The sequence below is a fragment of the Vipera berus genome (assembly GCF_964194415.1).
Source record: "Vipera berus genome assembly, chromosome: 2".
Classification (NCBI taxonomy): domain Eukaryota; kingdom Metazoa; phylum Chordata; class Lepidosauria; order Squamata; family Viperidae; genus Vipera; species Vipera berus.
Window position 1 is genome coordinate 117,801,048 of NC_138203.1, and position 23,514 is coordinate 117,824,561.

Below are 23,514 nucleotides of genomic sequence, written 5' to 3' on the forward strand. Positions count from 1 at the left end.
TTGGGAGGAGTTAAAAATACTATCTATGCAGGACCCTATTGAATACCTAAATGAAATTATTTCTCAAATGTAGATTATAAAATACCCCATGTCTGAATTGCTTACAAGTAAACTATTAATTTTGTAAACCAAACAGTAAAATAACCCTTTTAAATTTGTTCATACATCACTGTAAAAGAAAAACTGTCTTCAAAAGCCAATGCAGTTTTAACTTTGGCATTATGGAATATCAGATGCAAGCTTTTTAATCCTGGAATGTGTTTAGTTAAGATTAATTCAAATCTAGATTATACCACCCCTTCATGGATTACTGCCTTGTTGTGGTGAAGGGGCTTGCGTAATTCAATGAAGCTATGAGCTATGCCGTGCAGAGCCACCCAAGACGGAAAGGTCATAGCAGAGAGTTCTGACAAAACGTGATCCACTGGAGAAGGAAATGGCAACCCACTCCAGTATCTTTGCCATGAAAACCCTATGGACAGTACCAAAAGGCATAACGATATGACGCTGGAAGATGAGCCCCTCAGGTCAGAAGGCGTCCAATATGCTACTGGGGAAGAGCAGAGGGCTAGTACTAGTAGCGCCAGAAAGAATGAAGTGACTGAGCCAAAGCCGAAAGGACGCTCAGCTGTGGATGTGTCTGGTGGTGAAAGGAAAGTCCGATGCTGTAAAGATTTTTTCTCCATAGGAACCTGGAATGTAAGATCCATGAATCAAGGAAAGCTGGACATGGTCAAACAAGAGATGACAAGACTGAACATCGACATCTTAGGTATCAGCGAACTAAAATGGACAGGAATGGGTGAATTTAATTCAGATAACCATCAGGTATACTACTGTGGGCAAAAATCCCTCAGAAGAAATGGAGTAGCCTTCATAGTCAATAAAAGAGTAGGAAAAGCAATACTGGGATACAATCCTCAAAATGACAGAATGATCTCAGTTCAAATCCAAGGCAAACCATTCAATATCACAGTAGTCCAAGTCTATGCCCCAACCACCGGTGCTGAAGAGGGTGAAATTGACCAGTTCTATGAAGCCCTACAGCACCTTATAGAACTAACACCCAAAGATGATGTCCTTATCATCATGGGGGATTGGAATGCTAAAGTAGGAAGCCAAAAGATAACTGGAATAACAGGCAGGTTTGGCCTTGGAGTACAAAATGAAGCAGGGCACAGGCTGATAGAATTTTGTCAAGAGAATACGATGGTGATAACAAACACTCTTTTCCAACAATCCAAGAGACGGCTCTACACATGGACATCACCAGACGGTCAACACAGAAATCAGATTGACTATATGCTCTGCAGCCAAAGATGGAGAAGCTCTATAAAGTCAGTAAAAACAAGACCAGGAGCTGACTGTGGCTCAGACCACGAGCTTCTCGTTGCAAAGTTTAGGCTTAAACTGAAGAAAGTAGGGAAAAGCGCTAGGCCAGTCAGGTATGAATTAAATCATATCCCTGTTGAATATACAGTAGAGGTGACAAAGAGATTTAAGGAATTAGATCTGATAGACAGAGTGCCTGAAGAACTATGGACAGAGGTTCGCAACATTGTACAAGAGGTGGCAACCAAAACCATCCAAAAGAAAAAGAAATGCAAGAAAGCAAAATGGCTGTCTAAGGAAGCTTTGCAAATAGCTGAGGAAAGGAGGAAAACAAAAGACAAGGGAGAAAAAGAAAGATACACCCAATTGAATGCAGAATTCCAGAGAATAGCTAGAATAGATAAGAATGCCTTCTTAAATGAACAGTGCAAAGAAATAGAAGAAAACAATAGAACAGGGAGGACCAGAGATCTCTTCAAGAAAATTGGAGAGATGAAGAGAACGTTTAATGCAAAAATGGGCATGATAAAGGACCAAAATGGCAGGGACCTAACAGAGGCAGAAGAGATTAAGAAGAGGTGTCAAAATTACACAGAAGAACTATACAAGAATGAGCTTAACGTCCCTGGTAATCACAATGAGGTGGTCACTGACATCCTAGAATGTGAAGTGAAGTGGGCCTTAGAAAAGCTGAGCAACAACAAAGCTAGTGGAGGTGACAGTATTCCAGCTGAGCTATTCAAAACCTTAAAAGACGATGCAGTAAAAGTGCTACACTCAATTTGCCAGCAAATTTGGAAAACTCAACAGTGGCCACAGGATTGGAAAAGATCAGTTTACATTCCAATTCCAAAGAAAGGCAGTGCCAAAGAATGTTCAAACTATCACACCATTGCACTCATTTCACATGCTAGCAAAGTTATGCTTAAAATCCTACAAGCTAGACTCCAGCAGTATGTGGATCGAGAACTACCAGAAGTACAGGCAGGATTTCGAAGAGGCAGAGGAACCAGAGATCAAGTTGCCAACATACGCTGGATCATGGAGAAAGCTAGAGAGTTCCAGAAAAACATCTACTTCTGCTTCATTGACTATGCTAAAGCCTTTGATTGTGTGGATCATAACAAATTGTGGCAAGTTCTTAAAGAGATGGGCGTACCAGACCATCTTATTTGTCTCTTGAGAAACCTATATGTTAGTCAAGAAGCAACAGTGAGAACTGGACACGGAACCACTGATTGGTTCAAAATTGGGAAAAGAGTCCGGCAAGGCTGTGTGCTGTTGCCCTGCCTATTTAACTTATATGCAGAGTACATTATGAGAAAGGCAGGGCTAGATGAATCAAAAGTTGGAATTAAGATTGCCAGAAGAAATATCAACAACCTAAGATATGCAGATGATACCACTCTAATGGCAGAAAGTGAAGAAGAACTAAAGAGCCTCTTGTTGCGGGTGAAGAAGGAGAGTGCAAAACTTGGGTTGAAACTTAACATTAAGAAAACCAAGATCATGGCATCTGGCCCTCTCAATTCCTGGCAAATAGATGGGGAAGAAATGGAGGTAGTAACAGATTTTATATTCCTGGGCTCCAAGATCACTGCAGATGGGGACTGTAGCCAAGAAATTAAAAGACGCTTGCTCCTCGGGAAGAAAGCAATGGCAAATCTAGACAGCACACTAAAAAGCAGAGACATCACCCTGACAACAAAAGTGCGTATAGTCAAGGTTATGGTCTTCCCAGTTGCAATGTATGGCAGTGAAAGTTGGACCATAAAAAAGGCTGAGCGCCAAAGAATTAAAGCCTTTGAACTATGGTGCTGGAGAAGACTCTTGCAAGTCCCTTGGACTGCAAGGTGATCAAACTGGTCAGTCCTAGAGGAGATCAACCCTGACTGCTCTTTAGAAGGCCAGATCCTGAAGCTAAAATTCAAATACTTTGGCCACCTAATGAGAAGGAAGGACTCACTGGAGAAGAGCCTAATGCTGGGAAGGATTGAGGGCAAGAGAAGAAGGGGACGACAGAGAATGAGGTGGCTGGATGGAGTCACTGAAGCAGTAGGTGTGAGCTTAAATGGACTCCAGAAGATGGTAGAGGACAGGAAGGCCTGGAGGAACGTTGTTCATATGGTCACGATGGGTCGGACACAACTTCGCAGCTAACAACAACAACAACAACAGATTATACCAGGCCTTTCCTGTCCTTTTGTTGTCTCTGACCAATCTTCAAGAATAGTAAGCTTGTTTTCTGAAAAGTATTTTCATCCTAATCATGCCGATTTTGTTTATAGTTATGCTTCTGTTCCCATGAATTTGAAATAACATGCTTACAAATGCATTCTTATAAAATTTTACTGGTTTTAATTGTTCTTCTTACTTAATGTTGTAAATATTGTACATACATGCAAGAACAGGGAGCAGAGAAATTTGAAACGGGACCCCACAGTAGCTTCAAGGGAAGTACTTGGGAAAAGAAAAATAGGAATACTCAGAGCTACCATATCTGGTTGTAGACATCCAGGTAACTACAAGATAACTGCAAACAGTCCCATATCACCAATCCTCAAAGCAGGTGCCTCCAAATTTCCTGCTCAAAATATCTGAGGAAATGCCTTAATAGCCTTACTGTGATCTGTTTAGGGATAGATTTGGGCTACTTTAAAGCCCTTCCAAATGTTTGTGTGAGGAAGAGAGGCAAAGTGAGTTTGTAAATTCCAGATCTCAAGATAAAGGATATTTGCAGGTGTAATAGCAGAATATCTAGAACAAAACTGCACAAAAAAATGCTATTTTGCAATCATGTTGAACCAAGAGAGAGAAGACAAATAATCCACTGTGATGTTTAAGGGCCTCATTAATTTCCTCTGAAATTCCCTGCTTACTCAAGCTCCTCCCCACCCCCCACCCCGATGTACTGATTAAACATTCGGCAATTGCAAAAGGGCTTGGCTTAAGGCAGGCTCCCTGGATAAATACTGGAGCTCTCACCATCATTCTTGCCCCTCTGGACTACCATGGAGGGGATGGCTCTTTATCTGGTGGCTGCTGTATTGATTGGTTTTCCAGCGTCTTCCCTCGGGGGTCTGTAAGTATCACAGATGTTTCAGCAGGGAGAGTAAAGCAGTGTTGGCAAAGCCTTCTGGTCATTTGCAGGATAATGAATTTCCTTGCAGGTGGCCCCAAATACTTTGAAGCGTTCTCAGCAACTCCAGTATATCCCTTGACAGGAGTAAAAGTATTATAATCATCAATAATTGGAACTGACAGGCCTTGAAGTTCTAATGTAAAGAATTTTCCTTGGAGTGAAAATTCTCTGGACAAATGTAAACTGTTCTTGTTCTATGTTATGGTGGAGGCCATCTAAACTATTACCTTTGCTAAGTGGAGTCAACAACTTCCAGAAAACAATAAAGTTGAATATCTAGAAAACAGTCATTTCACATTCTTTGTTTCTGAAGTCTTCAAGTAACCTTTTGCCAGACTTCAGTTACACAAAACCTCCTTGTTTTGAGAAAACATTTATTTTGCTGTGCATATCTATACTGGAGAACTAGATATGACTTTCAGGTATACATTATATGTAACTAAATGATGTATGAGTGATAGCAGCAGTGAGGCTGATTATATTTCTCTGGTCACAGTATGGAGAATCAGCTACTGCAAAAGCAAAAGACAGGAGAAGGAGGAGGCAGAGAAGGTTGTTTGTCAGTATACATATAACAACTCTTATTGCAGGAAAGAGATACACTAAGCGGTTAGTTCTGGTCCCACTTGGGAATGGAAACAAACTCTCTGCAGGTATCTAATCCAAAGCAGGGCCATCCAAGAGAGATGCACAAATCAACACTATGCTAGATGTGGATTATGTTAGGGACTTGAAGTGGAATCCAAATCTTTCCCCCCCCCCATATATTTTATTAATTTTTTAAAACATAAATCACTTAATAGTTGGTAAACAGTGTGTTTGCTGGGTTTACATTTGTAAAGAAAAATAATTAATTGGATTCTATAATCCATAATCCACATAGTACATTTAGTTGATTTCCCCTTTTCCCCAAACTATCTTCTTTGCAAACCTTGAAATAATACTTTTCTTATTATTTTGATAAATAACAGTTACATATATGATTTTTTCCCAATATTCGTAGAAATAATGATCACATCAGTATAATATTTCTTTTCTATCTAATCATCCTGGTTGCCTCATCTTATATCCTGTTACAGTCCTTATTTAGATTTGTTTCTCCCATAAAGTTCGAAGTATTCTTGCTGGTTAAGATTTTCTCAACAGATAATTACATTTAAAGATTTAAATCCATTTCCCCCATATAAACCATCTCAACACTTTTACATTTCTTAAAGAATAGGTAAAAACAGTAAAGGAAAGGAAAAAAGAGTAAAGAAACATAAAAAGTGAAATACCACTTAAAATATATATTCCTCCTAAGCTAATATATATTCATTCCCAAAATTTCTTATTCTTTTTAACTATGATTAAAATATATTTAATCTTTAAATATTCTATGTGTCTAATCATCTAATCCTTTAACTCTTATTCAAAACATTTTCTTTTTTTATACATTATAATTTCCATAATTTCAGACACATTATCTAAAACATTTCCTTCATCTAGGCCATTTCAGCAGTATTATATTACTTATTTCAAGAAATAAAATAAAAAGGGGGAAAAAAGCATACAGTATCATTTAAGGAATTCATCTCTCTTAGAATGACATGTGTATTCAGATTCTTTTCATTTCTTTAACCATAGCCAAACAAATGTTTCTTTTTTAAATATTCTCTCTAGTAGATCCCATTATCTATTTTCTTAATTTTCACTTTGATCTTTTTCCTTTGATCAGTATCTTTCTTGATCAATGTGTTTTGCTCAGTGCTTTTTTTGTAAAAGAAAAAGGTGCCGGAACTCACACATGTCATACAACATGCCTTGCCTACCCTACAAGGTTCCATCCAAAAAAGGTGCCGGAACTCCGTTCTGAGCGTTCTATGAGAAAAAAAACCCTGGTTTTGCTGAATCAAAGTTTTTCCATATATTCATGACTGTTGCTTTAGGTATAAGAAGTAAATCGAGTTAAGTGTCTTTATGTGAGGCTTTTGCCTTTCCATGTTTCTTGAAAATCTTTTTCTCCTCCTTTGCTTCTCTTATCACTTCCTTTCTCTCTGATGTTTTCAACATCTCTACATTCCATTTTATCCAATCTGTTTTTTTGTCCTCAGATTTATTTTGTAGTCTTAAGGGATGAGTTGTTTTTTCCATTTCTTGTAATTTTTTCCCCCACTAGGGTCAAATCATGTTTTCTTGCTTTGTTAAGTCTCTTGTTTGAGTCTCTATTTTCAATTTTATGTCCACTTATTTGTTTTGTCTGCTCCTTCTCCGTTGTTTCCTGGAAGTTTTTTTGTTGTAAAGTTAACTTAGAGAGAGATTGATTTGTATTTTCAAAGTTATTTTGGATTTCTTTGTGATTTGAACTCAGTTTTATTTGAATTAATTGCAGTATACTATATATCTCCTCCTGAGAGGTATTTATGTTTACTTGGTGTGTTCTATCCACGATGGCCAAAAGTTGAAGTTTTCCTTCTTATCTGCAAATAGCTTTAGAGTCCCAGTTAAATAGATATTTGTAATCCAAAGAGTTCAAAAAAGATTTTCCCCCCTAAAGTTTGTAATTCTCCCTTTGTCTGCAGCCCAGATTGTTGTCTTTTTTGTCATAGCTGTTCTTTATTATTAAAGCTGTGAAGGTCACAAACACAGATTAGCTTTTCCAAGGTTTTGGCAAGTTCTCTAATCTTCATCCACCACTAGGTGTCAGCATCTAGTTTTCAATATGAAATGAGAGTCTTAACCATTCAACAATCTTAAACTTGTCCAAAGTTAAATTTTAGCTTTCACGTTTATAAATTTATTTCACTACCATATATTTTGATCCTCCATATAAATTTTAATTTGCTGCTTCCGTTAGTATAAGGATGGGGCGGAAGTCCCCCTCCTTCACTTTCAGAGATATTTTGCTTCTTGGGGATCTTTTCCAGGAAATTAAGTGTAGGATAGAAAAGGGAAAATCAGATTCCTCACCCAGTTTCAAGCATGCTGTTTACTGTAGTGTTGGTTAGTTCTTTTGGACTCTAGTTGCAAGTAGCTTGGGCTGATCAATGAAATACAGCCTTTCTCCTGTCGGGTTAGAAGGCTTTCCCTTCTTTCTTCACCACCTCTCCAGGGCAGCTTGGACCCATTAGGGTCTCCAGGCAGGACAAAAGTTAGCCGCGGGGGTGCGGTGGTCCACAAGCCTGCAACCAGTCGCTACCATGCAGGACCAGAAGTCCTGAAGTGGAATCCATATCTATTTGTTGCTTTTAAAGGGACAGAAACGTAAAGACTATATCTACAAACAGAAGACAACATTTAAGTCCTTTCAGAGGGTAATAGGAAGGACAGGATCTTGACTTCTGGTTTGCCACTGTGGATGCCGTGGATGCTGGAAGGCAAGCTCCATCTTCCACATCTGATTTTGCACCACTGGGGGACTCTGGAAAAGGTTGAAAGTCACCCTGTAGGGGTGACAAGCAAGGAGGGGACCCCCGCTCTCCAAACCAGCAGATGAAAGACCAGCCATAGAAATATGACCCATCACTAGGCTGCAGACAGCCAAAGTCAAACTTAAGACTTGTACTAAAGATAGTTGTATGTCATTGAATTATTGATTAACTCAGCCACCACATTGCTTTTTAAATACTTAAATGTAAAATTAGAAAATATTAGGAAGGACAGGATCTTGGTTGTGGGCATGTGTGTTCAAATGGTATTGTAAAGAGTGAGGCTTGTGATTTTAGACAGGTCCTCCTATCTTTCCCTCCGGAATATGATCCTCAATGGCTAGTTCCTTGTTAGGGTTTCAATAAGTAGGACTCAGGAAGGACTTTGTTTTTGTTTGCTTAACAGTAATGGGTGAAACTACATTAGATGTATGAAATCCATGGTCAGGCTGCCTAAGACATTGTTTTAAAGGAGCAGCTCTTACAAATTCATGAAAAAACTGTAAATCATTATTCTTCAAGAATTGCTGTTCTTTGGATTGATGTGAAGAACATAATATAATATATGTATGGTTAGAGCTGTCAGCCCATTACAATAACAAAAGCAACAGGTGTGCAATAATGGGTAATGTGATCATTGCAACAGAACAAAGCAGTGTTTGTAAAGGCATATGTGCATTATCACAATTAACTTATTGACAATTATTACCATGAAACCTTATCTGAGCTTCAGTTCTTGGATCAAGAGGAGAAACATTTTTATTAATCCAAGGAAACTTATATGGAGGTGTGCATTGTGATCATTCTTAGGCATTCATATTGTATTCCTCTGCATTCTGTGGAGTGCTAATCAGTGATGTTATTTGAAGTGTCTTGTACTTTTTTAGTACAGTGGGCCTGGGGGATCCTGCTGGCCAGGCACTTTATGGATAAACTTGCTCATATCTACTGAGTTGGATGCTGGATGGGCAAGGTCTCATGGGACAAGAGAAATGACATCCTGGAAGGTCATCTGGGACTTGTGCAGGCCTATGGCCTGTGCAGTAGACATGGTCCTCTGTGGAATGAGCTCAGTTATCTGTAAAGTAAATCTGGGCCCTCCAGGCTAATACATACAGCTAGAGAGGAAAGGAGTAGCTGGACACAGAAGGATGGGTGATGCCATCAGCCATGAAGGAGATGGTGATGTGTTGTCAATAATCACTTGACCTTTATCTAAAAAAAGGTTTTAGCTATACAGTGATGGTGAACCTATGACACACGTGTCAAAGGACACAACACAACATTTTTGAGTGACACACCAGCCTTCACCAACACCCAAGAACTATTTTTGGAAGTGGTTTTCAGAAGTCAGTTCTTGTTTGGGGAAGTCTCTGTTTCTCCATGTAAAAGGACCATGTTCTCATACAGCCTCCGAAACCTCCAAAAATCACATGAGAAAGGGTAAGCTTTCATACAGTTTTCAGGGGCTGCAGAGGCCACAGAACATTCTTCAAAGCTGCTTCAAAAACAAAGGCCTCAGGCAATGTGGAACCCTTGTCAACAGAAAGAGAAGGCCATCTGAAGGTAAGCGGCATGAGGTAGATCCTGGGGAATCACACACACACACACACACACACACACACACACACACACACACACACACAATTGCACTGTATATTTTTTAAAAAAATAATATATAAAGAATTGTGCCTCTTTCATTGGGGCATGCATGTGCGTGTGTGTGAGAGAGATGCAACAAGAGTCAAATTAGGCATTTCACAAATTTTTGACATGCTAATCCCAAAAAATTCGCCATCATTGTCTAGCCAGGAAGCCCACTTTTCACCAGGAAGTCCCCCTTAACATGGCCTTCTCAGTAGCAGCTTCTTCACTTTAGAGCAGCTATTATTTTTTCTATTGCCTTGCAAGTAGACCAAGAGCTTCTGTACCCGAGATAAATTCCTTGTGTATATAATCAAACTTGGCCAAATAAAATATTCAGTTCAGTTCAGGAAGAAAATGAAGAGTCCTCTTTTAGGGCTTTTGGAATGGAGGCCCTCATTAGATGGCAATAATTTGAATGGATTTGAGAGGATTGATAAAGAAATACATAAATACATGCAATTTCTAATACTGTTTGTATTAACTGCCCCACTGGACAAGCACTGGAGAATTTTAATAGCAGGAGTTATGCATGAGTTTCTAATGCCACTTCATGGCACATGGGCACAATATTTCTTTCTTAAAAATGAACCCCAGCTTGAAATTGGCTGTGTCATTGCAGATTCCTAACCTGCCTCTATTGCCTCTCTGCCCAATAATTTCCCATCACCTGACTTTCCTACACATGGGCATCATCCAAGGCAACAACCATCATTTGATCCATGCACTCTGATATCATATTGCAAGTGCAGTCATTGTTATCTATCATCTGTTATGTCTAGGTGGGGATACATTCCTGTAAGAGCTATTGGTTACTCCAATCTCAGTATACTCTATATAGTTTGTAATAGTAGTTAGATAGCTCTGAGAAATTACATTACTGACAATTTACGTGAAACTGCACACTTATCAGATTGCAAGCTGGAAACGCCAGCAGGCCTCGCTTTTAAATTGCTCTGTTTAAATACAGAGCCTGATCCAATAAAAAGTGACTGAAGATCTCAAGATAGGATAATAAGGTATTTGTTAGCAATATATATTTGATTGATTTGATTTACACAACCTTAATCCCTCATTCACATAAGATAATGTGCTCATTAATCTGCTGTCTATTTTTTTTCTTTTCTCCATTGCTTTGCTTTTGTAACAAATATGCCTGTGGTGTTATGATGAAGACGCCCTGGCAACAAAACCTCCCATTTCTTTCCCTGCAAGTTCTGTAAAGGTTTTCAACCATTGACATTCCACTATTATGAAATGGCAACACAATACCATTCTCCTCATGGCCCTTATTTGGGGCTGACAAACTAAACCAATTTTTTAGAACCAAAGGCTGCTTTTGGAAAATGCTGGATCAAGTAGGTAGGTACTGTTTAACACCAGTATAGCCAGTTTGGTGTGGTGATTAAAGTGCTGGCCTGGAAATCAGGAGACTATGAATTCTAGCACTGCTTTAGGCCAGAAAGGCAACTGGGTGACTTTGGGCCAGTCTTGTTCCCACCCAACCCACCTCACAGAGTGAGTTTTGTTGGAAAAATAGGAGGCAGAAACCTTTTATAAGCTGCTGACTTGAGTTGTACAAAACAAAGGCAGGATATAAATTTAATATTGGTGAACCTGATTTAAGACTCTCTGTGGAAGAGTGAATTGAAAACCCAGGCAAGCCCTCTGTGTGCAGCAGCCCAGCCGCAGAAAACCACAAACCAGCCTCCTGAAACAGTGTAGGTTAAGTGAGATAGAAATAGTTGTAAACTTAAAGTAATAGGAAAAGGGAAAAATAATATAGATTTTGAAGGCCAAATATGGATCTAGGCTCATACCTCAGCATGCATATTTTTTCAATGAAACAGACCAAGATAGGAGGACCATTTTATTACAATTTATTTAGAATGTTCTGATTAAAAAGGATTCCTCTCTTTAAAAGAGGGATCCTCAGCTTTCATTCTCTTGAAAGAAAATTAACACATGAAAGAAAAATAAAAAAGGTGATTGGACAGGACAAAAGCAACTTCCTCTTTTCATAAGAAACATGGAGTTAAACATGTTATATGTATGTTCATTTAAATGAGCTCTGATAAAAGTAGGGGAATGAAATTTAAGATGTTAATGGGGAAAAAAGTTATGTTATTTGGAGTTCACAAAAACACAACCCAGGAACTAAATAATGCTAACAAGCTCTCTCCCTTATCAGAAGACATACTACAGACATCCTATTACAGGGATGTAAAACCGCCGGCCCGGCCCGTGGGCCGGATGCATCATAGCAAAACCCACCCCATTGCCGGCAATGGCAAAAAAGTCACGATACATTGCAACACGTCACATGACGTTGCAAGTTTGAAACCCCTGTCCTATTACAACAAACACAATCTTCCCCTATCTTGACCTGTCAAGCAAAGACAGTTTCTATCTTGCATTTTAGGAAGTTATCAATCAATTCATACAGCAATAGAATAAAGAGCTTTCTACATTCCAGTCTGCAATGATTTGGTAAACCATTAACATTTAAAAAAAAAATAAGTCAAATTAAAATACAAAAAAACTAAGCAAGTACAACAATACTACAAAGTCCATTTGTTGATGTTACAAAGTCCATGTTGTGTGGCCTTCAAGAGGGAAATAGAAGCAAGTATAAAATCAACATTAAGTTTCTGTATTCTTTTATCCTGTGTTCTGAGAAGAGAGGCAGGCAATATGTCATTGGATAGTATCTAAGCCTTAAATGAGAAGAGGAAAATGCTGTTCTTGTACCGATTTCTGTTCTGAATGTGTCTAAATAATACATTTAGTAAGCATGGCCAAATGTCTCCTGGGAGTAAACATTGCATCAAACATACTGAAGCACTTTTTTCTATCCAGAAGAAACTGCTGCTATCTGTGCCAGTGTAAAGAGACATCTTTGATCGTGATGTGTTAAGAAATAGGCTGAGTTCAGGCTTGGATTCTGAGTGAGAGGAAAAGCAAGAGAGCCCTGGTCTCCCATGCTGATGCCTGAAAGATTGAGTGCTGAGTTTTAATGGAACAGAAAATGCAGAGTGATTAAATGCATGGTCAGACACCATATTAACTACAGTCCTTCTCTTAATCTCTGGGTAAAAGCATAGCCCCGGGAATAGATTGCTCCTAGTGCCTGTGTAGGTGGCCATGACATCCACATTTTGGCCTAGTTTTCTTTCTACCTGAAGCAGATTCCTGTTTGCTAACCCAGAGAGGTTTAGAATTTCTCTATTATATATTTTTATGTAATCCTTGACAGTATTGTTCCATAGAGACTGCAAATGCCTTGTCAGCTCCTGAACCCTTCCCACCCCCACCCTGTGGAATTCTTCGTGTTTCATAAAGAAAGGCAAAACATGCACGTCTCTCTTTAAGTGCCCAAATCCAAGCTCTCTCTCATGAGAATTTAATTAATTTAATTTAATTTAATTTATTAATATTTCTATACCGCCCTTCTCCCGAAGGACTCAGGGCGGTGTACAGGGCAAGAATAAAACACAGAGATTTACAAAAGATAAAAGATAATTAAATACATGCCCAATTAAAAATACAGTAATACATAATAAAAAAAACCCCAATAAAAATAGTAAAAAACCCCACCAATCCCCCCTCAGGCCAGGCCGGCTTGCTCGAACAAGTATGTTTTCAGATCACGGCGAAAGGAGCGAAGATCGGGCGCCGTCCGGAGCTCAACCGGTAACTGGTTCCATAGCTCCGGGGCGCCCACAGAGAAGGATCTCCCCCTGGGGGCCACCAGTCGACATTCTCTGACCGGTGGCACCCTGAGGAGGCCCTCTCTGTGGGAACTAAACACCCACAGAATATTTTCTTCTCTGGAGAAATTATCAAAAGCATTTCCCCCATCAGAATTAAGGGGAATTGCAAACAATGCAGATAAAATGTTGTAGCATGTTATAAACCTTCAATGTCTCCAACATAAAGTTTGTGTACATAATTATGTATTTTTATTGCTATTGTTGTTTTTAATGCATCTTGAGCTACACCTACTTATAAAACCCTAGTAAGACTACACCTGGAATACTGCAACCAATTTTGGTCACCTTGGTACGAAAAGATGTTGAGACTTTGGAAAAAGTACAGAGAAGAGCAAGTAAGATTATCAAAAGCCTAGAGACTAAAACATATGAAGAATGGCTGCAGGACTTGGGTTGGCTAGTCTAAAAAAAGAAAGAAACAGGGGTGACATGATAGTAGTATTCCAGTATTTGAAGGGCTGCCACAAAGAACAGGGTGTCAAATTATTCTCCAAAGCACCAAAGGGCAGCAAAAGAAACAATGGTTGGAAACTGACCAAAGAGAGAAGCAACCTGGAATTAAGTAGTGGGGACAATTAACCAGTGGAACAGCTCACCTTCAGACGTTGTGGGTGCTTCATCACTGGTGGTTTTTAAGAAGAGACTAGACGTTCACCTGTCTGAGATGGTATAGGTTCTCCTGCTTGAGCAGGGGGTTGGACTAGAAGACCTCCAAGGTCCCTTCCAGATCTATTTATTCTTCTAGTGGCCAAACACAAATCTTTATTGAGACCTGACTCCTTAAGGGACATATTCCTAGCATCCCTCATTCCAAAAATCAAGTACTTCCTGGGAAGCCAGACTCCATTTCCTTTAGCACTTTGAGGAAACAGAAGCACCAGGAAGTATCCAGCCTAATCAGTGGCACATGTTCATATGAGGACAAAAATCTATATCCCATTCACACAGCATTACTGGTGACATTTAAATTTATCTGAATTGTTATTGTCACCAGCAACTCAACACTGCTCATTTTTTATTTGGGTTCTTATTGTATGTGTTTCTATTTTTCCCACGTTCACCATCCTGTTCCTTTAATAAAGCATCCAGATCTACACACACAGCCTTTTTTAAAAAAATTGGAAGACAGGTGGATTTAGCTGCATGTCAAGTTGCACACAGAGTAACCTGTAGGGAGGACAGAACAGTGATCCTCCAGAGAGATGTTAATAGCAAGGAGTGATGCAAAGGGAGCTTTGAGAGATGATGAGATTCAAAAGCTTTCCCCATTCCCAGCTGCTGGGCAGAATTCTGAGATCTCACATACTGAAAAAGTACCATACTGGGAAAGGTGCGTTCAGAATTTATTAAAGGAAAGGGGGACTGAAAACAGAGAGGACAGGAAAGGCAAGTTCAGCGGTAGCACCCAGACTGCATTTTACCATCTTCCAGTTTTCTCCAATAGCTCTTTTACAATCAGTTGAATGATAGAGATTGACGTTTTCCTACAGCTATGCCTAACCCTACATTGTAAAGGTCTTACAAATACATATTTCACCATGACTTTCATTAGTATTGGAACTATTTGTCTGTCTGGAGACTGAGATAGATTCATATTTGAAGACATGAATTAGCAGGACCTGTCTGCAAAAAAAAATTCATTGGCCCTTTGTTTCTGAGGTTGATTCTAGTACATTTGTTCTGCAATGTTGCAATACTGCATTGAATGAAATCTGGTGTGTGGATTAGGGTGCGTGCGGGCAACATCTGAATGGTGAGGAGTCTCAGGAGGCTACTTGGTCTGCTGTGATGTCACTGAGAGGAGTTGGCCAAATTTTGACCTCATTGTAGGCAAGGTTTGCGAGTTAAATATGGGAATCCCTAATTCCTAAAAAACAGCTTTGTCAAAATCTAGCCATTTTGCAGCCAAATTTCAGCAACATAGTTTCAGGTGCCAGGGTCTGCAGATGGGTTTACTGGAGAACTGCAGGCAGACTGGGAACTGCCTAACCTTGGATGAAGGCACAATTCTCTTTTTCCTATTCAAATCTGAGATCAAACTTTGTTCTTTCATAGAAAAGGTTGTCTTCTTTAAGCTGTAAGGGGACACTGCATTGTTCATTATAATGTGTTGATCACATTACAATACCATGCAGTTTACTGTAATAGTCACTCCCATTTTATAAGCAAAAAACAAAAAATCTCTTTTAAGTGATGTAAAAATACAATAAATTTACTCACTTTTCAACTGTATTTGGAACTTTCTAGGTCACAAAAGAGTAGTTCTTCTAACCATTTAGTTCTTCACTTTTCTAAAAAAAAGAGATTATGGAGATGCCTCATTAAATGACTCGCTTTTGCTAAGCAGACTAACTCAGGAGATGTTCTTTTCCTCTTCTGCAGCTACACCCTCATCACCCCTGGTGTTCTGCGAATCGACACAGAAGAGACAATTTTGGTGGAGGCCCATGGAGACAATGCTCCGAAACAGCTTGACATCTTTGTTCGTGATTTTCCACGAAAGCAGCAAATCTTGTACCAAACCAGAGTAGATATGAATCCAGGAGAAGGAGGCATGCTTGTCACTCCAGCTATAACGGTGGGTGTATGGTGATGATTGCAGTAGAGCCTGTTGTATCCCTGCAAAAAAATCAAGCTAAAATCCTGTTCAACCTGCCTTGAGAGGAAGTGCCACAAACCCTAGTAGAAAAAAATGACTATAGTGTCAGATATCGGGAGAAACTGAGCATATAACTCTAGGGAGGAAAGAAAAACAGAGTTATGAGATACATATGCATTTATTTTACAATTCTTATTGCCATAATTGCTGAAAGATTATGCACAGCATTTTACAACAAACAAGTAAAATAGTAAAAAATATTATAAATATTTAGATCAAAATCAGTATCAAAACCAAAAGTCAAGCATAGGAAGAAACCAAAAGAAAACCTGACAGATATATAGCAAAATTAAAGTGATTAATATAACAAAACTGCTAAGCTAGCTGTTAGAACAGATTGCCAGAGATTCTGAATCAGTCTAAATTTAGTGGTTAGTAAAAGTAGGATGGTCAGTGGGCCAAAGAGCTGAATTTTCAGATCTAGAATATAGACATTTCAGGAAACTCTAAAGGCTTCTGGCAATCTTTGTTCTCCCTTGCTCAGGGAGGAGAAATTGGGTTAATCTGTGTGCTGATAGAATTATGTTCAATCTCAATATGAACAATGGTAAGGGGGGGGGGGAGGAGAATGCTGAATGGTATATCTCAAACTGGTCTGTTGCCAATAATTCTGGATTTTCCAGAGGACTTCAGTGTTGAAATGTTATTTCCTGACCAAATCCCATTCAAGGCTTCACTAAGTTGCACTCTGCTAAAGACTTGAGTCCAAAGAATATCAAACAGCTACTGGCATCTAGTGGGACAGAAAACTGAGAAAAGTTCTGCAAATTGGACCATAATCTCATTAAGAGAATTGCTAAATTTCTATATGTAGCAATTTCCATGAGAAAGGACATTAAATATCCTAACCTTGCAGTGATGACATTACAAGTTTTTCTTGTTCTTTTCTTGTTTATTTCATTTCTATTTTATCTTGTTTTATTAAATCTTGCTCAATTTTTCCTTTCCCCCCATTATTTTTAGTTTTATATGACTGATACACTGCTTTGTTGTAAAGGCCAGAATAATTAATTTGATTCCCGAGCTCTGGGGTATCAATCTCTCAGCATGTCGGTAGCATGAGACCACTCTTTTTTTTCTGTTTGCAACAGCTTGTACACATTAAAAATAACCAATCACAAAATAAACAGTGGTCTATGCATATCAAAATCTCTCTGTTTTGATTTTATGGTGGATTTTGTTGGCTACGTGGTTTTGGTTGGTTATTGAGAGGAAATGCATAGCTAGCTGTTTTGATGTAAACTTCAGATATTATAAAAGGGACGCGGTGGCTCAGTGGGTTAGGATGCTGAGCTTGTCAATCAGAAGGTCAGCAGTTTGGCGGGTCGAATCCTGAGTGCTGCGTAACAGAGTGAGCGCCTGTTACTCGTCCCAGCTACTGCCAACCTAGCAGTTCGAAAGCACGTAAAAATGCAAGTAGAAAAATAGGGACCACTACGGTGGGAAGGTAACAGCGTTCCGTGCGCCTTTGGCGTCTAGTCATGCCGGCCACATGACCATGGAGATGTCCTCGGACAAGCGCTGGCTCTTCGGCTTTAAAATGGAGATGAGCACCGGCCCCTAGAGTCGGAAACGACTAGCACGCATGTGCGGGGGAACCTTTACCTTTACCTTTACCTCAGATATTATACAATTATTATCATAAAGAGATGTATTATTAGATCATACAACTATATGTATTTACTGGAATAAGAGAGCATTCTATTTATGAACAGGTTATGTTTTGAGAACTCACAGGTCCAAACAAATGTATGTATTCTGTGTACTGTCAATTATACGTCTCCTAACTTTTGGACCTTCTAGATTAGTTATGAACAGATTTGTTCATTTTGGGAAAAGTGGTGTGTGTACCCACCCCTCTGTGTGTGTGTGTGTGTGTGTGTGCGTGTGCGTGTGTTGTGTGTGTTTGGATAATCAGTAATTGCCCAATGAAAAATGAGAAAGGGAAAAGAGAACAGTTCTCATATGATTGTAGAGCTACAGATGTGCAGCCCGGATGGTAGTTTTGATAGCTCGGATTCCTGATTCTTCAGGAAGTGAAATGGTCAAATCAGGAAAGTTGATGTGGGGTGAGGGTTCCCTCACTCTCCTTCCCTCTTGTTTTGAGCTTGGAATTGGGTGATGAGTTTTCTTGGAGTGTAAATTAAGAGGGAAAAGGCCAGAGAAAACAAGGTGAGGTTTGTGGGAGTACTGCAGTGGACAAACGTGGCTTGTAACAGCAGATTGGCTAGGTGAGATCTTGGGAATATGTTCTGCATTAGTTTTTGACTGGGCTGGTTTAACTGGACACTACATGGTCTTTCCATTTCTTTTCAGTGCTAGAAGAAGCAAACAACAAGTATTTAAGATATAATACGTCTGTGTTTGGCATTCTGTGATCCTCTTTGTTTTCATTTTTGACTCAGTAAAAATTTTTGGATCAATGTCTTAGGTGGCATTTAGTGATAATTAAGTTTGAAGCCTCTGCTCTACTCATCTTCTCATCCAGATTCCTGCAAAAGATCTGAATAAGGACTCCAGGCAAAATCAGTACGTGGTTGTGCAAGTAACTGCTCCTGGGGTGAAACTGGAAAAGGTGGTTCTCGTTTCTTACCAGAGTGGCTTTGTGTTCATCCAGACAGATAAAGGCATCTATACACCAGGCTCTCCAGGTAAACACTTTTTCTGTCTCTATTGCTTCGCTCTCCTGGGATCCCACTGTGGTCATGTGATGAATAGTACTATAAACAAAACCATTCCTGGGATTTGTCATTGATTTGAGGTATCTCCAGAGAGTGGGGGAATGGAAGAATGTATCTTTTGTGAATGTTGGCATTGAGGATATTGAGAAATCAAGCTTGGAATGTTCAGAAAAGATTTTGAAAAACACATTTATAGGAGGTCCAATGGAATGCAGTCACAAATTAGGAAGGGGATGAAGAAGTCCAAGATGTCAGAAAGGTTTTTCCTTTAGTTTTCCTTTGAAGAATTAAGTGGTGCTTTTCTCAAATACAGACGATCCAGGCTGAAGTAATCTAGAAACATTTATGCCGTAATAAACCCACTGGCCTTTAAAGTGCCTGAGGCTCGCTTTGCAAATCCCTCGCACAGCTAGACAAGAAGCAATGGGGTGGGAAGGGAGGGAATAGGTTGGAATGCAGGGGGGAGGCATAATGGGGGGGAGGAGTGCAAAGAGCACCAACTCTGAGCCTGAGAACCAAGATCATCTGCTAAGAAAGTCGGTTAAGCAGAGAATCCATTGCCCAAACAAACTGACAGTACTGATTGGACGGAATAAAGTGACATTGGGGGGGCCAGGGGAAAAGGGGAACATTTATGCTCCTTGCACGCAAAAATGTTATAATTGGCTTTGCAACTTCCGTATCCATGTTGGCTTAAGAAATTATACTTTTGGTAATAAAAATGTCCCAGGAGTCTTTTATTTGCTGCATGAACCATGTGGGACGATTGATAGCTACAAAATATCAGACAATTTATGACAATACTTTTTTACGATGCAAGGATATCAGTCAATCATTTTTTTTAAAAAATATGTTTTATTGATTTTTAACATAATCACCTTAATATTTGGTAAACAGTGTGTTGTCTGGGTTTACATTTAAAAAACAATCAATAACAATTAGTTTAATTCTATACTAGCTTTGCTTGATTTTCTCTTCTTCCAATAATATTTTCTTTTGCCAACCTTGAATTAATACAATTCTTATTATTTAAATAAATGACAATTAAATATAGACATTTCTAATGTTTCTGCAAATAATAACCATATCAATATAAAGCTTCTTTTCTAACTGATCATCTTGATTGTCTCATCATAGATCCTGTTTACAAAATTCTTATTTAAATTTGTTTTCCCCATCATATTCAAAACATTCTTACTGGTTAAGATTTTCTCAGAATAGATTACACTTAAGTATTTAAGACTTTTTCCTCATACAGACCATCCCAACACTTTTACATTTCTCATATCTTAAAAAAGAAAAGAAAAGACCAAGAACAGGAAAGAAAGAAAAAAAAGAAAGAAAGAAAAGAAAAAGAAATAAGAAAATAGTATACTATTTAAAATACATGTCCCTCTTAGGCTAATGAACATTTACATCCAAAACCTTTCTTTTCTTCTTAACCATATTCAAACGTATGTTTAATCTTTAAATACTCCATTTAATGAGTTCAATTATCTACTCTTTTGAATCTATTCAAAAGATTTTTGTCCATTTGAACTTTTCTCAAGATTGCTTACACTTAAGTATCTAAAACATTTCCTTTATATAAACCACCCCAACATTTTTATCTTTCTCATGTCAAAAAACAAAACACAAAGGAAAAAACAAAGAAAAAATACTATGTTACTTGAGGGGCTCATCCCTTTTAGACTAAAATTCATTTATATCCAAATTCTTTCTATTTCTTTAATCACATACAAACAAATGTTTAATTTTTAAATATTCCCTCTGATAAATCCCATCATTTAATTTCTTAATTCTCACTTTAGCCTTTATTTTTTGCCAAACATCTTTCCTGATCAATATGCTTTGCTGAATCAAAGAGTCTTCCATACTCTTGTGAATGTTGTTACAAGTAAGAAGGACAAAACAGATAAGATGTTTTTATAGGAAGGTTTTGCCCCTTCATATTCATTGAAGAGCTTTTCCTTTCTTTCTCTCTTAATTTCACTTATCATTTTTTGTCTCTCAAGTTCTCTTAGTTCTCTTGGCAGCTTTGTAATCCATTCTGTCAAATGTTTTTTCTTGTCTTCGGGCTTATTTTGTAATCTTAGAGTATAAGTTATCTTTTCCATGTTCAATATTTCCTGTAGATTTTTTTCCCACCTGAGTTAAATCATATTTCTATCTATTGTTAGGTTTCATCTTTAAATCTCTTTCCCCTGGCTCATATTCAGTTATCTGTTTTATCTGCTTGCTCTCTATTTTTATTTTCTGAGAATTTTTGTGTTGTAAAGTTAAAGTGGAGATGTGTTCATTTATATTTTCAAAGTTATTTTTAATTTCCTCTTGGTTTGAGATCATTGTTGTTTGAATTAGTTGCAACATAGCATAAATCTTCTCTTGGAAAGTGTTTTTTCTTAGTAGATTCTTTCTGCATATCTCTGCTTTTCCATGATAGCCAAAAATCAGGGTTTTCCTTCCTCTGCAGTCAGCTTTAGAGTCACAGTTAACTAGGTATTGGTAATCCAGAAAGGTCAATTTTTTTCCTAAAGTTTATAATCCTCACTTTGTAGATAGCTCAAAATGTTTTCTTTTTTTTTTGACACAGCTGTTCTCTGTTATTAAGACATTGAAGGTCACCAGAAACAAAATTATCTTTTCCTGGGCTTTGCCAGTTCCTCTAATAGAGCAACTACTGTTGTATATTTTTATCCACCACTAGATGTCAGCACCAGTTCATTTTTCAGTAATAAACAATTATTTTCTTTTTATTTTCATGATTTGAAAGGGAAGTCTTAGGAAATTTCATCAATTTCAAATTTATCCAGATTTAAGTCTCATAATCATTTAATTTCAGTATATTTCTGTTCCCCCTAAAAGGTTTAATTTGCCACTTTCGTATGTAAGAGGGTGGGTGCTTCTTGGGGTTTTTTTCCCCCTAGGAAATCAATTATCAAGTAGAAGAGAGAAAATCACTGTTCTTACCCAGTTCCAAGCATGTTGTTTACAATCAGCTTAAAATAGTGCTTTTGGGCTTCCGCTGCTTGTAGCTTGGGCTAGGCTCTGAAGTTAAGCTAACCTTTCTCCTGCTGGTTTCTGGAGGGCTTTTTCTGAACCAGTCGGATGAACTGCTGTCTCTCCTCAATTGGCAGGACTTCTTTCCTTCTGTGTTACTTCTTTCGGGCGATTTCAGGCCCATTTAGGGTCCCCTAGCAGGCAGAAAATGGCCGTAGGGTGCAGAGCCCCGTGATCTCTCAGCTACTGTGCAAAACTGGAATCTCAAATCAATCAATTTTTTATTATGGTCACAGACCAGCATGAATTGTATCACAAATTAGTCTCTTTTTTTCTTAGTGCGCTATCGTGTCTTTTCTATGGATTACAACATGCACAGGACGGACAAAGCTGTGATTGTCGAGTTTCAGGTGAGAATCATGTTGCAATCCTGTATGGTTAATATCGTCCCGTGAATAAAAAGTGGTTGTTGATTCTTCTTTCCTACATAATCATGGCAGTTAGACCCAACCACTCTATGAAGCTTTGGTTGGCCAAATTTTATATATGCATTTTTTCTTAAATGTTTAATTTTAAACTCTGTGCTAATGATTAAGCTGTATCAAACATTTGAAAAGTTTCACTATGAAACTGGAAAATAATGCTGAGTTTGAACACATGTGTTTGTGTATGTGCATGTATATTGTGGGGACAGAAGCTAGCTGTTTACTTTCTGTTTGTAAGCAGAAAGCCTTTTTTCATCCATATCATATTTTTCTTGTGAAAAAGGACTTAGGTGGCAAATGTTCTGTTTTTAAAGCAAATTAGTCTGAATGATCCTTTCTGGGCTATCACATGATTTTACATCTAGATGAAAATTCAAATAATAGTCTTGCATCTTATATCCCAGTGCCCCACCTGCTGGGTTGCAATTGCTCTCTATATTATGCCATGACATGCAAAATCTAGTATTCCAGCTGGAGTTTGATGATATAGAAGGCACAAGAAATAGTATGGAAATGTATTTTTTCAAGACACCTGTATTTTATTTCCTCATTCCCAGACACCACAAGGCATTGTTGTCAGTTCTAATCCAGTCAACCCAGCTTCACCCTTGATCCGGCCTTACAATTTACCAGAGCTTGTCAGGTAATTTAACATGGATATTATCATAAGGCAACCTGTTTTGTAACCGAGCTGAAACTCTGATGGGGAAAAAAAATCAGTTATTAAAGCCCAGTTAAAGAAGAAGGCTGTATAGTATGTTCCCTTTTAGCTTGCTTTTCTGATCAATTACTAAAGAAAAAAAAAATCCAGGTTTGATATTTTGCATTTGTCCATCACATTCATATTTCCTCTTGTTTTGTGGACAGCCTAGAGCAGCACACATGGGGCTACAATGTTATTTATATGGCAATTCTGTGAGGTTGAGTGGACAAATAATAGATACAATCTCATCACCACCATTTAAACTCAGTGAGTAAGAGGAAATTTGTTGCAGAAGTAAGAGTCACATTTCACCTTCTACATATTTGAGTCTGAAGATTTCTGAATGAGGCACTTTCTTCCTCTTTTTACACTTATTCTCCACAGTCCAAGTATTAATTATTAATTATTAATATTATTAATAATTATTAATATCAAAAATGGGCCTTGGATCCCTTGTATATATCATATTGCCTTACCTTCAGAAGTTGTAAGGGCTCCAACACTGGAGGTTTTCAAGAAGAGATTGGACAGCCATTTGTCTGGAATGGTAGAGGGTCTTCTGCTTGAGCAGGGAGTTGGATTAGAAGACTTTCAAAGTCCCTTCCAATTCTGTTATTCTGTATTCTCTATTGTCATAAATCGATTGTAAAGCCAAAGCAATGAAAAATCTCTTCATCCTCTTTCTATA

General features: G+C 38.3%; 1 protein-coding gene across 1 annotated transcript in view; it reads left to right on the forward strand.

Annotated features, from left to right (window-relative positions):
• The first annotated feature begins 4,257 nt into the window (after positions 1-4,257).
• LOC308661931 (venom factor) overlaps positions 4,258-23,514 on the forward strand; it is a 90,693-nt gene continuing 71,436 nt past the window's right edge. Inside the window, exons 1-5 of the mRNA XM_081317196.1 lie at positions 4,258-4,414; positions 15,681-15,876; positions 18,446-18,608; positions 21,978-22,048; positions 22,681-22,766. Coding sequence (XP_081173322.1) covers positions 4,344-4,414; positions 15,681-15,876; positions 18,446-18,608; positions 21,978-22,048; positions 22,681-22,766 — 587 coding nt within the window. The 5' untranslated portion in view covers positions 4,258-4,343. The remainder of the gene's footprint in view (positions 4,415-15,680; positions 15,877-18,445; positions 18,609-21,977; positions 22,049-22,680; positions 22,767-23,514) is intronic.